Source organism: Anas platyrhynchos, chromosome 5 (genome assembly GCF_047663525.1).
Source record: "Anas platyrhynchos isolate ZD024472 breed Pekin duck chromosome 5, IASCAAS_PekinDuck_T2T, whole genome shotgun sequence".
Taxonomy (NCBI): Eukaryota; Metazoa; Chordata; class Aves; order Anseriformes; family Anatidae; genus Anas; species Anas platyrhynchos.
The window spans coordinates 3,316,573-3,328,907 of record NC_092591.1 but is presented as its reverse complement, the minus strand read 5'-3'; the positions used below and the strand labels follow the sequence as shown (position 1 = coordinate 3,328,907).

General features: G+C 60.2%; 1 protein-coding gene across 3 annotated transcripts in view; it reads right to left on the bottom strand.

Moving 5' to 3' along the window:
* Nucleotides 1-980: 980 nt before the first annotated feature.
* The window catches only part of FRMD6 (FERM domain containing 6), a 30,962-nt gene continuing 19,607 nt past the window's right edge, over nucleotides 981-12,335 (bottom strand). For 2 of the 3 annotated variants that reach the window (XM_072038076.1, XM_072038077.1), the window contains 13 exons: nucleotides 9,816-10,020; nucleotides 9,248-9,338; nucleotides 9,003-9,145; nucleotides 8,215-8,291; nucleotides 7,490-7,676; nucleotides 6,673-6,828; nucleotides 6,156-6,221; nucleotides 5,999-6,067; nucleotides 5,716-5,890; nucleotides 4,378-4,701; nucleotides 4,145-4,276; nucleotides 3,483-3,574; nucleotides 981-3,375 (listed from right to left, as the gene is read on the bottom strand). In XM_072038076.1, coding sequence (XP_071894177.1) covers nucleotides 3,091-3,375; nucleotides 3,483-3,574; nucleotides 4,145-4,276; nucleotides 4,378-4,701; nucleotides 5,716-5,890; nucleotides 5,999-6,067; nucleotides 6,156-6,221; nucleotides 6,673-6,828; nucleotides 7,490-7,676; nucleotides 8,215-8,291; nucleotides 9,003-9,145; nucleotides 9,248-9,338; nucleotides 9,816-9,914 — 1,896 coding nt within the window. In that variant the 5' untranslated portion in view covers nucleotides 9,915-10,020 and the 3' untranslated portion in view covers nucleotides 981-3,090. The remainder of the gene's footprint in view (nucleotides 3,376-3,482; nucleotides 3,575-4,144; nucleotides 4,277-4,377; nucleotides 4,702-5,715; nucleotides 5,891-5,998; nucleotides 6,068-6,155; nucleotides 6,222-6,672; nucleotides 6,829-7,489; nucleotides 7,677-8,214; nucleotides 8,292-9,002; nucleotides 9,146-9,247; nucleotides 9,339-9,815; nucleotides 10,021-12,335) is intronic. The other variant, XM_072038078.1, reaches the window with a different exon arrangement.

Genomic DNA, 12,335 nt, shown 5'->3' with positions numbered 1-12,335 from the left:
GCGTTTTGCGCCGGGCTGTCTCCTTAAATCAACACGGTTCACCTCCAAAGCGCTTCTCCTCTTGGTATTTGATTTTTTTTCCCCTTAAATCCAGTTTTCCCAGTTTTTTTTTTTTTGGCTTTTGAGCGTAACCAGTTCCACGTCGCCCCGTTGCGCGGTGCTCCTGGCACAGCAGCGATGGCAGGGGGTGCGAAGCCTGGAGGAGAAGCAGCTCCTGGAGATGAAACTCCAACCTCGCAGCGAAAGCTCGAACCTGTGAAATTGGAAAGCTGGCGGCTGCCGGCACCGGGGGCACGAGGGCGGCCCAAAAAAGAGCTTGGAGAGGGATGGGAGCTGGAGGAGCCCTTCCCCTGGAGCTCCCCCCATGGGGACAAAGCCCCCTGCATGGGGACAAAGCCCCCAGATGCCTTCGGGTGGCACAGGATCCGTGGAAAAGCGCTCGCCGGGCGCAGCCTGCAGGAGGGGAGAGAGCTGGCTCTGCCCCAGCCGTGGGGCTGCCGCCCGCTGCGCTGCCAAAATAAAAAGGATTCGACATCTGGTTCGAGGAAAAATGTCGGTTTTTATAGGCCGGCGATGGAATCTGGAGGCTATACTTAGCAGCACGCAACGCCGACCCCTCCAAAAATGTCATGCACTGCGTCGTGCTCGTCCCTCCTGCACGAGGCTGCTCCGAAAATGCAGCAGGGAACCACGGAAAGCCCACAGGGACCGGTGCCCACCCGCTGCCTCCTCTGGGCACGTTCCCACCAAGGCCAAGGGTTATTTCTGGGGACAAAGGGGGTCCCTGGTACACACAGGGCTCCCCACGCAGGATGGGGCCGGGGACGCGGCCACAGGATGGCAGCAAATGCCACCGCTTGGCTGGCAGCAGCGGGCAGGGGACAGGGCAGGGGGACAGAGCTGGGGACCCCCCCCCAGCCTCTTTTGCCCTCTGCCTTCCATCCCTTCTTCGATCCTCAAATCGCCACGAGCCAAGGGGATGCAAACAAGGGGCACTTTTATTGTCACCTCCGGCCGCACCGCACGAGGCGCCCGACAAACCTCTTCGTTACACAGAGCACACGGCGCTGGGGTTTTGGGGCCGTTTTACTCGGGTTTGGCTTTCGCCACACCGTCACTCCGCTCTCACCTCGCCCTGCCAGGAGGCTCCTTTCACAGAAAGGACCACGCAGCTCGTGCACGCGGCCACCTCGGTGTTGCCGAGGGACCAGCACCAACCTCAGAAGGCCACCGACAACCCCATAACGCCCCATCCCACCCCACACAGCGGTCCCGGACCCGTGCGGCACCCTCTGCACCCCACAGCCCCCGGGCACATGTGGGCCTCTCACCCCGCACCACTGCCAGCGACCCTGCTTGGTGCTTGGTTTTGGGTTTTGGGAGCTGCTCTGGTTCAGTTTTGGCTGTGGGATGCAGTGGGGAAAGGGACAGTGAGGCCTCGAGCTTGCCACTATCCCCCCCCCATGCTCCTTCATCACGAATTTGCGCATTTCGTGCCCAAACGGCGCATGCTGCAGCCTCGCAGGGAAGGGGAAGAGGCCTGGGATGAATTTGGGGGATTTCCCGACCCCCTCAGCACACCGTAACCCACCCAGGGACGGTGGCTGCCTGTAGCAAACCCCAGCCCAGGATGCGGTGTCACAGCCATCCCTCGGCCTTTTGGGGTCCCCAAAAACCGACGCAGGGCCCTGAGCCCCCACGCAGCATCCCACCGCTGCCTTGGGTGGGTTTTGGGGGGATTTCCACGGGGTCCCCAGCCTCCTGCTGGCGTCCCTACATCATTTTCCCATAACACACATCAGTCCCACCGTGCCCACCCCTCCCACCCAGCAATAACCCCGAATTTTTGGCACTGTGCCGACAGCTCCGCTCCGCTTTTTTTTTTGGTACCGATCCCCCCCCCCAAAATCTGAACATTTCTTAGAAAAATAAGATTGTGCTTATTTATAAAATATTCTTTTTTTTTTTTCTTTTTTTAAGAAAAGTTTCCAGTTTTAAAAAAAAAAAAAAGGCGGTAATATCAAAACAGGGTAAAACTTTGGCTGTCGACGGCTAAACCCTCGTTGTGCCGCGAGGACGCGCTGCCCCGGCGCTTTCCCCTCCTTGCACCTTCCCGGGGATGCTCTCCAAAAAAAAAAAAAAACGAGGTGCCTTTTCCCAGCACGTGGCCACCGTCCTTTGGCAGAGCCGTTCGAAGCGTAAAAGCCTGAAGGGCGCAGGGAAAGCCGTGTTCAATCGGAGCTTTCTCCTGGCTAGGAAAGTCTCTGAGTGCTTGGAAAAACAAAAAACAATCTGATTGTCTGTATGCTTCGTGAAAGGAAGGCGTATCCTTTGTCCAAAAGGCATTTCAGCGCAGAAACAAACTGAAACTGGGTCTGTGGGATCCGGACATATATAAACATTCGTACTTGGATATATTTATATATGGGATTTTTAGGTATTTATCGGTCGGGGAGCGTTATTGCAGCGTCGTCACGGGTGACCCATCCTTCTCCGTTCTCCTTTCCTTTGGGTTTTCTTGGGTGCGGTATTTTTGGTTTCTTTTTTTTTTTTTTTTTCTTCTTTTTTTCTTTTTTTAAATAAAGCTCCATGAAGGCCTGAAGGCCCCGCTCGCCCCGCGTCCCCCAGCGGGACCGGGACCGAGCTCCAGCGCGTTTTTTTTTTTGTTTTTTTTTTTTTTTTGGAAGATCTGGGTTCGGGCACTGCCTCGGCAGCAACCCGCTGACACCTTCCTCCCCTCCCTTCCCCGAGCAGGGACATCATCCCCGGCTGCTTATTGCTTCCCATACTGGCCTGGAGGGGATTTACATCTCTTTGGCTTGGCTTGGGCGCAGCGATCCGGTCTTTCCTTCCCAGCATCTCCTCGCCACCGAGCGGCACGGCGGCGCAAAGGGAAGGGGCCGGGAGGGGAGAAAACCAAAATTTACCCCGAGGCACTGAGGAAAAAACGGGGGCTGGCCAAGCGAGCTGTGCTCCTCCGAGGCGAACCAGGACTTTGTGCTCTGCACAAACCATTCCCAAAGGCAAAAGGCTGCCGGGGACTTGGGGGGGGACACACACACACAGCAGCCAGTCCCGGCCTCTCCGCGCTCAGACGACAAACTCCGGGACCTCGTCGTGGGTCAGGTCCAGCGAGAAGTATTTGCTGGTTCGTTTGACGGGGAAGCCCTCCTGGATGTTGAGGCACTGCTGGGCCAGGCAGCCGTGGCAGTAGAGGCCGTCCTCGGCCAAGCCGTGGGCGCAGCCGAAGGTGTAGCTCTGCGCCGTGTCCTGGCACAGGTCGGCCAGCTGCAAGAAGTCCTTCTGGTAGAGCCTGATGTCGTCCAGGCTCAGGCTGTGCCGGTCCGTCGAGGTTTTGGGTTTCCTGCACGCCGTCTGGGTGAAAGAAAGGGCGTCAGGAGCCGGGGTCCCTGGGGAAAGGGAGACCCGAACCTCTCCGGGAGAGGGGCCGCGGGGTGAGGAGTGCCGCGGGTGGCACCTACCTGGGGTAAGGAGTCCGTGCTCTGCCCCCGCAGCTTCACCACCGTCTCCGAGGAGCTGGAGGTGGAGGAGCTGAGCTCCTTTACGATCAGCCCTGCGCCGGGGGGAGAGAGGAAGAGGAGGGTGTGAAGGTTATCTCATGGCATTGCGGCTCCCTTGGGGTGCCCACCCCATTGCGCTGGGATAGAAGGCACCCCCAGCTGGATGGCACCCCCAGATGGGTGGCACCCCCAGATGGGTGGCACCCCCAGGGCTCTGCACCCACAGAGCATCCCAAATCGGCACCAAAACGGCCCCCAAAGCCGAAATTATTCCCAACGACCACATTTGGCTCCGGCCAGGGCACCTCCGCCCTCGTTCCCGGCGTCCCCACAAGCCTCCTGCCACCCCCTGCTCGCTGTCCCAGGGGCTTGCTGCTCGGGTTTGTGCTTCCTTTCCTTGTGCACCCCCAAAAAAAACTTAAAGCAAACCCTCCTCTGAGAAAACCCCACACCTTTTTGGGGCTTTTCACATTTTCACCCGGCTGCACGTGCCCCATCCTCCCCTCCACCCACCGGGCACCCGAAAATTCCCAAGGGGACTCTCGGGCTCGTTTTGCTTTATCCCACACCGAGACAAACGTGGAAGAGGAAAGGCCGGGGAGGAGGGGAGCAGCTGGTGTTACCTGAGTGCCCGTTGAATTTCCGTGACAGCAGCATGTCCTCGGTGATGTAGACGCACATCTCGGGGCTCACCTCCAGCGCCAGCTCCCCCGCCTGCTCCAGCTCCCGGGGGTCGTCCACCAGCATCTCGATCTCTGCTCGGGGCAAGGGGGGGGATTTATGGGGACGGCTGAGTGAGGAGAAGCACCCCAAGAGCCCTCGGGGGGGGGGGAGACGAGGTCCTGGGGTCTCTCACCCTCATCCTGGGAGTCCTCCTCCAGCCGGTCCTTGCCCCCGCTCTCCACGCCGGAGGTGTGGGAGCTGCCGTGGCTGGTCATGGAGCTGCAGGTCTTGAGTTTGCGGTGGACGCCGGGCTCCTCGGGCCCCGTTTCGCGGGGTTTGGGGTCGGTCTCGATGCCCGAGGTGTGGGAGCTGCTGTGGCTGGCCGTGGAGTGCCGCGACAGGCGTTTGTGCCGGAGGCTGCCGGCGCTGCTGCCGCTGGCCCGCGAGCGCTTCTCCAGCTGCTCCATGTCCAGGTCCAAGGTGTCGCTGATGTAGGACTCGCGGTACTGCTTCTTCTCTGCCGGGGTGGTACGCGGCACCCTGAGCCCCCCACGGCAACCCCAAGCCACCCACAGGGTGCCAAACCCAAACCCAAAGGGGTGGCGCAACGGGAGGCGGCTCCGTCGGGGGCACGCGGGGCTGGGGGAGGTGGGTGAGGGGCTCTAAAGGTGCTGGGCGCTGCCTCCAGTGGGGGGAGGAGGAGGAAGGAGAGGAGGAAGGAGAGGAAGAGAAGAAAAAGGAGGAGGAAGAGGAGGAGGAAGCTAGGAAGAAGGGGAAGGAGAAAGAGGAGAAGAAAGAGGAGGAGGGGGAGGACGAAGATGGAGAGGAGGAAGGGGAAGAGGAGGAGGAGAAAGAAGGAGAAGGAAGAAGAGGAGGAGGAGGAGGAGGAGGAGGAGGAGGAGGAGGAGGAGGAGGAGGAGGAGGAGGAGGAGGAGGAGGAGGAGGAGGAGGAGGAGGAGGAGGAGGAGGAGGACGAGGAGGAGGAGGAGGAGGAGGAGGAGGAGGAGGAGGAGGAGGAGGAGGAGGAGAAGGAGAAGGAGAAGGAGAAGGAGAAGGAGAAGGAGAAGGAGAAGGAGAAGGAGAAGGAGAAGGAGAAGGAGAAGGAGAAGGAGAAGGAGAAGGAGAAGGAGAAGGAGAAGGAGAAGGAGAAGGAGAAGGAGAAGGAGAAGGAGAAGGAGAAGGAGAAGGAGAAGGAGAAGGAGAAGGAGATGCCTGTTTGTTTCCACAAGGGTCTCACAAGCTTGGGGAAGGGCCATGGGGCACTGGGAAGCGCCGTGCTGAGGCACTGGGAGGAACTGGGCCCTCGGGGAGCACAGCAGGGCTCACACCCATCCCCCAAAATCCCAGGGATATCCACAGGCACCCACCCCAACCAGGAGAGGACTTTTGGCCACCCCCAGCCCGACTCTGAACCAGGACCAGGACCACCCTGACGCACCATCAAGGGGACCCACGGGGTGCCCTCCATCCCCAGGCTGGGCAGCGAGCCCGGCAGGGGCAGGGTTTGCAGGGCAGCCCCCCCGGCACCTACCCTCGTTCTCCTCCAGCTTGCGGACCTGGCGCAGCACGGGCTGCAGGTTCATGTAGAGCCGGTGGCTGCTGCTGAGCAGCTGCAGGAGGTGGCGGGAGCGCAGCGGGCAGCCCGTGTAGTAAATGAGTTTCCTGGCCGAGGGCAGCCCGTCGGGAAGGATCTCGAACTTCTTGCCCTGCGCACGAACCAGGGGAAGCTCTTCAAGATTGGCACCGGCACCCTGCACCCCAGCTGGAGCACCCCAAAGTGAGCCAGCCCGGCACGCACGCGGCCCCGCACTCACCACGAACACCAATTTGCCCACGTTTGTCCAGGGGAAGTCGTAGAGCAGCTGCTTTTCCTCGTCGAGGTTCTGCAAGAAGAGGCGAAGCTGAGGAAATGAGGGACACGGGGAGCCCGCGGGGATGGAGCCCAGCCCTGGGCGCTGCCCGGCCCCGTACCTGGAAGATCTGAATGCCCCGCGTGGTCAGCCCCAGCGTCAGGGAGGCTTCCACCTCCCTCTTGTCCTGGGGGGGGAGAAATGAGAGGATTTTAAATACACCATTTGCAGCTTGAAGTGTGCCAGATCTGCAGCCTGGGGTCTGCCCCTGCAGCGGGCGCTGGGTGCCAAGCCCGAGCCAGTGGTGCCACGCGTGTCACCGCGGGTACCCAGTGCCACCTCCCCTCCCCAAAACGCCAAACACCCAGCAGAGCAGCTTAAATGCCCAAAAACATTGAAAAAGCTTCAGAAAAAAGGCTGGGGCACTTCTGTGCCTGAGCACACCCAGCACCAGCACCACGCCGGTGACGGTGGCCACATCTTGCCCATGCGCATCTCCCTGAAAGGCACAAAAAGCTGGAAAAAAGGTATTTTAAACCATTTTTCCAGCTCTTTTCAACAACGTGCCTCCTCGCCGTGCTCAGGCGCTCTCCATACGCGCCATCCCCCGAAGACAAACTTCTCCTCCCCACTTTCACCTTGTAGAGCCTGTAGTAGTGCACGGCCACGTCGTCCAGGCGCACGGCCTCCTTGATGTACTTGAGGTGGGCCTCGGAGGCCGTCAGAGCGAACTGGTCCTTGTGCATGTTGGGGACGTGCTTCAGGATGTAATCCCGGCCCCTCTTGGCCACGACCTGTTTGAAGGCGAGGAAGGTGTCGAGGGGAGCAGAGGCAAAGCAGAGCGACGCCTTCCATCCTAGAGACCTGCGAGCCCCCACCCCTGTAGCGCTCAATTTCTGGTGGTAAAAATAGGATAAATACAGGGGCCAAACATTCCTCCTTGTAGGGTTTCCCATTGGGCATGGCCATGGGGCCATCGCTTTTCCCCAGCATGTATGAAAACCACGGAAACTGGTAGATTTGGGGCAAACCCAAAACATTTAAGTCATCAATCAAAGCGGACAGCAGTGCCTACACCTTTTATATGATTTTCTCTGATTCTGTGATTTATTTATCCTACAATCCCGGCACCCTGAGCAGTCCTGGCTGCGGGATGCCCTGGGCAGCCCATGGGGGGCACGTGAGGGTGGCCGGGCGGCACGGCACGAGGGGAACCCCCCCGTAGATGGCATCCCCGTAGCAAACACAGGAAAATCCCCGTTTGTAGCACCACCACGCTGACCCCAAGAGCTATTTGCAGCCCCAGCAGTTGTCACCGGTTATTAATAACCAGGCTGGAGGCGAGGAGCCAGCAGCATCGCCCCTTCCCCTGGAACAAACCCCGAGCGGCGCGGAGAGCGGGCAGGAGGTGCCGCGGACATGGGATATCCTTATGGCAGGCAGCAGTGGGCTTACCCAGGCAGGGAAATAAGCTTCGGGCTCGAAGTACTTCCCGTAGTGCTTGCTGCGTTTGAAATCCCCCAGGTCAGCCTGCAGGGCGAAGGCGGTGAGCAGGAAATAGGCTTCCTCGCGCAGCACGCACTGCGAGTGCAGCACCTGCTTCCGCAGGTGCCAGTAGTAGTAGTACCGCGCCGTCCGGTCGCTGCAGGGGGCGAGAGGGTTCGGGGAAGGGGTGTTGGGGATCCTACAACAGCACCAGGTCCGCGCGGGCACCCCCTCGCAGCACCCCCAGTCCGCAGCTGGGGAATTAAAACCCCCTGGCACGGCACCGCCGCGCGGCCACCGGGTCCCAGAGGTGCTTTAGGCCCTGAAAATGTCTTGTTTTTATGCTGAAAGGAGATGTCAAGATCCCTTCTGGCTTGCTGGAGAGGGATAAAATCCTAAATTGCAGCCCCCAACCCCAAAAATGGCTCCATCACTGCGGGGGGAGATGCGTCCCTGATAGTCCCTGCAGGGAGGTTCGCAGCGCGGGGTCCCTTGGCACACGAACAGATTTAGGGACAGGGACGGCAAAAAGGGGAAAGCTCTGGGTGCCCGCACACTCCTGAAATAGGACACGCTATTTTGGGTTACTTTCATAAAAATCTGTAGGTTTTTTTTGCAGGGTTTTGGCACCGCCCGGACGCAGCCCGGTGCGCCACGAGCCCCCCCCGCGCGGTTATCGCCTTATCAGCCCATACCTTATCAGCCGGCCGTTCTCCACGTAGTACTGCACTCGGAAGTGGATGATCATGGGGGGGCCGAACTGGTCGATCCCCTGAAACACAAAAGGCGTTCGGGGCTCCTGCAGGGATCCCACTGTCACGCTGTGACCCCCGGTCCCCTCTCCGGCACCCCCAGCGCGAGGTCCGCCTTGGCGGTTTCCCTCCCCACCACCACATTTTCCCCCCCAAATCTGCCTTATCCCAAAAAACAAAGGGGATTTGGGTTTAAAGAAGGTGGAGGTTGGGTTTGAGACCCCCAGAGGGTCTGAAACCACTTTCCCCCGTGCTGCTGTCCCTCTTCCATCCCTCCCTGTCCCCTTCGCCAGTCCCCGCAGCAGCACGGCAGCCTTGGCACCGAGCTCCCCGTGCAGGCTGCACTGAAAATGATTAAAAGGTGGTTTGGGAAAAGGAAAAAAAAATTAAAAAAGGAAACAAAAAAAGGAAACAAAAAAGGAAACAAAAAAAGGAAAAAAAAAAAGGAAAAAAAAAAAGGAAAAAAAAAAAGGAAAAAAAAAAAGGATGCTTGATTTTAAAAACTGGAAGGAAGCTGAAATTCTGCTGAAATACGGGGAAATGAAGGAGGAAAAAAAATCACTGGGGAAAAAATTAATGTAGAGGATGGGTCCCCAGCTGGGGCACGTGGTGGCACGGGGGTGACGGCCACCAAGCCCCCTCGGGGTTTGGTTTGCACACTCCCCCTCCTCCCCGCACCCCAAAACGCGTTCCTCCCTGCCCGCCCCCCGCAGCTGCGCAGGGACAGTGACCTGCGCCGGGGACAGAGGTGGCCTTAGTGCCGTCAGCTCTCCATGCAACACCTCACCGCTGACCTTGCTGGCCTCCTTCTTCCACTCCTTGGGGCAGTATTTGTAGAGTTTCTGGGCCAGGTCCATGTAGACGTGCTCATTGTCTGCGGGGAGGAGGGAAAAGGGGTGAGCGTGGCCGGCGCGTCTGCGTGCCCAAACGGCACCGGGGACGGGCACCGGGGATGGGGGGACAGCCCCAGCCTTACTCTGGATGACGCTGAGCCCGAAGAGGTGGCAGTCCTTCAGCCTCAGGAGGTCGCACACCTGCACGAGCAGCTCGTGGCACAAGATCTTCACCTGCGGACGCACGCACGAGCCCCGTCGCACGGGCACCGAAACCCTGCCGTGGCCCCCGGCGCGGTCACCGGGGGGGGGTTTGGGTCTTTTCCGCGGGGACAAAATCCCCCCCCAAATATGTGGGATACGCGCGGCTGGGGCAGCTCGAGTGCGGGTGGTGCGTAAGGCACTGCTTTGGGGGCAGAAAGTGGAATACTGGCGCTGAATAAAAAAATCAATAAGCAGAGGGTGGGAATTTCACGTGGAGCACCCAACGGAAAGCTCAGCAAGCGGCACACGGAACGGAGAAGCAGCAGGAGAGCGCAAAGCACCTTCAAGGGGGGGGTTTCAGCAGCAAGGAGAGGGCAGGGGGGGCTCAAAATGAGAAGCAGAAGCGAGATGAGAGCTGGCAAAAGAGGCGCGGGGGCGATGCCAGCGGCTTTGCTCAGCGGGAACGGGGTGGGGGTCCCCGATCCGGTGCCGCCGCCGCCGCCTTACGTTGATGATGATGTTGAGGGAGTCGTCGTTGGGGAGGAAGATGCACACGCTGCGGCGGTCCTGCATGACTCGGTTGTTGTGGAAGGGCAGCTTGTTCATCGTGGGCCGGGCTCTCCCTCGCCGCGTGGCCGGGCTGGGGCTGGGGGCGGGCGGCGGGCACCTCACCGGCGAGCCGGGGCGGCCTCGGTCCCCGCGGGCGCCATCCCTGTGGGATATGGGGTCGGATGAGCCCTGCGCCAAATTCCCTGCCTCGTGGCTTATGATGAGCTCCCCAGGAGCCCCCCACAGTCGTATTCCTTCCCATTAAGCTGGGGTCCTCCCCCCAAGTGGTGGCAGGGGACACCCGAGTGTGCCCCGCCGTGGTTTGGGCAGTGTGGGGTTTCAGCCCAGCCCTAAAAGCCTGAAGCAGCGGTTTTCTTCTCCCGGCTCCAGTTTTGGAAAAACCCCCGAAGAGGCTTTCCGGGCATCGCAGCCATCATAAAAAACTCTTTGTGCTGGGAACAAACCGAGCTGGCCCGCCGCGGCGCTGCCTCGCGGGAGGTTTTGCGGCGAGCTGCAGAAAGCCCCGGATCAGTGGGGTCTGGATTTAGGATCTGTGCCCCCCCCAGCAGCCCCGTGCCCCTCCAGCTCTGCCCGAATTTCTTACAGGGTTCAGACAAACCCTGCAAGAGCCCCACGGGATGCACGGGGCAGCCAGCAGCCCTCGCCCCCTGCTCGCTCATCCCCTGCGTTCGCCTGAGTCGGGACGGGGGCCAAGACAAACCCGTCCCAGCACCAACCACAGGCAACTGGGTTTGATCCTATTTTCAAGGGCAAATATTCCTTAAGCACTCTTCATCCCACAGCTGTCCCCAGGGACGCAAACGCCGGCGTGAAACAATGAGCAAGGATCTTTACAACCCCAACGAGCTCGCTCCTTTTCCTAACCAGCAGCTCGGTGCTGGCACCGAGGGCACCACAGCGTCTCCCTCTGCACCAAGGATCAGCCCTGCTCTAAACAAAAACACGTCTGGCTTCCAAAAACAGCTCCACTCGGAGATTTTTACAGCGGAGGAAGAAGTGCCCCGAGGTGCCTTGGCGCTAGGTGGTTGCTGGCGGTGAGCACGAGGTGGGAAACCCGGAGGTGAAGCTCTCCTGCCGCGCTGGGCTGCACCCTCCGAGGCGTTGTGTGGCCGTGCATTAAATCTGTGCCCAGCTGCCAGGCTGCTTTCAGGGTTCATTAAAAATCACAGCAGGGAAGGAAACGGGGCTGGAGGTATTTGGGGAGCGTCCCCAACAGCAGGGAGGGCGCCGTGCCCCACAGGCAGGCGCTGCACGGTGCCCTCGGCACCCCGCTGCCACCCACGGGTGCCCCACAGCCCCCGAGCATCCTCCTGCTGCAGCCACAGCACGGAATATTTTTGACTTTCCGGGTAGAAATAAGCGGGTCCTTCCTCCAGCCGGGCTGCTGGCAGCCGGCCCAGCCCCAAGGAAGAAGCCCGAAGAGCTCCTGGAAATGAAACCACATCTTCGGGGCCCTGGCAAAACCGCCCGTGCCCCGGGAGCGACGCCAGGCCATACGTTCACTCCTCGCCCTGCAGGGCACTGCCTGCGAGAGCAGGCAAAACGCTGGAGGAAAAAAAAAACCCACACATTTCTGTGTTTGTAGAGGAAACGCTCCAGATCCTCCTGCTGAACGCTGTCTCCCCGTGTCGGGGCAGCTTCACGACCCCCCCACCTGCCAGAGCTTCCCCTGGGTGTCCGCAAGCTGGGTGAGAGGCGGCCATCGGGCACCCTGAACCCTTCCTGGGTGAGCTGTCCCCCCCCCAAGAGCTGGGGGCATTATTTTGGGGCAGCTGCTGCTCCTTCCCACGAGGTCAGCTCGCATTCCCTGTGCTGCTCCGGCGCGCCGAGACAGCCGCGGGCTGGGCGCTGCGCTCGGCTGTCTCCCCAAAAATACCCGCCGGCGCTGGGTGGAAAGGCTTAAAAAAAAAAAGGAAAATAACCCGGTTAAGTGCTGCTGGTGGCTAACCGTGAGCCGGGGGCAAACTCGGTCGATCTGTGGTCGCTGTTAAGATTCCCAGCCAACAGGTATTTTTCTCCCCGTGTGCCCAAACAAGCGCTGACACGAGCCCCGAACACGCACGGCTCCGGGCTGGGAACGGCGAGAAGAGATTGCAGCAAGGGAGCTCTGCTCGGGTCCCGTGATTTTCCAGCCAGAGCTGCCCCTGTGCACGCAGAGACCCCCAGCAAACCTTCCCCACGTGCGATTTGGCAAGGTGGGGTAGAGCCAAGCGGTGCTGGCAGCCGTGCAGGGTTTGGGCACGGCGCAGCCCCGTGGTGCCGGCACACGTGGCTCTCCCAGCCACGGCGCAGCTAGAATGGCACGCTGGTGATTTTCCTGCTAAAGGGAGCTCGGGCAAAAAACATTAAAACATCACGGGATGGCACTGCAGGCACCTCATCAGCCTCCCTGTGCACTCCAGGGGACAGGGAGAAAATTCCTTGACCCGCTGTGCTCGCCCCGGTGCCGCGGGACGA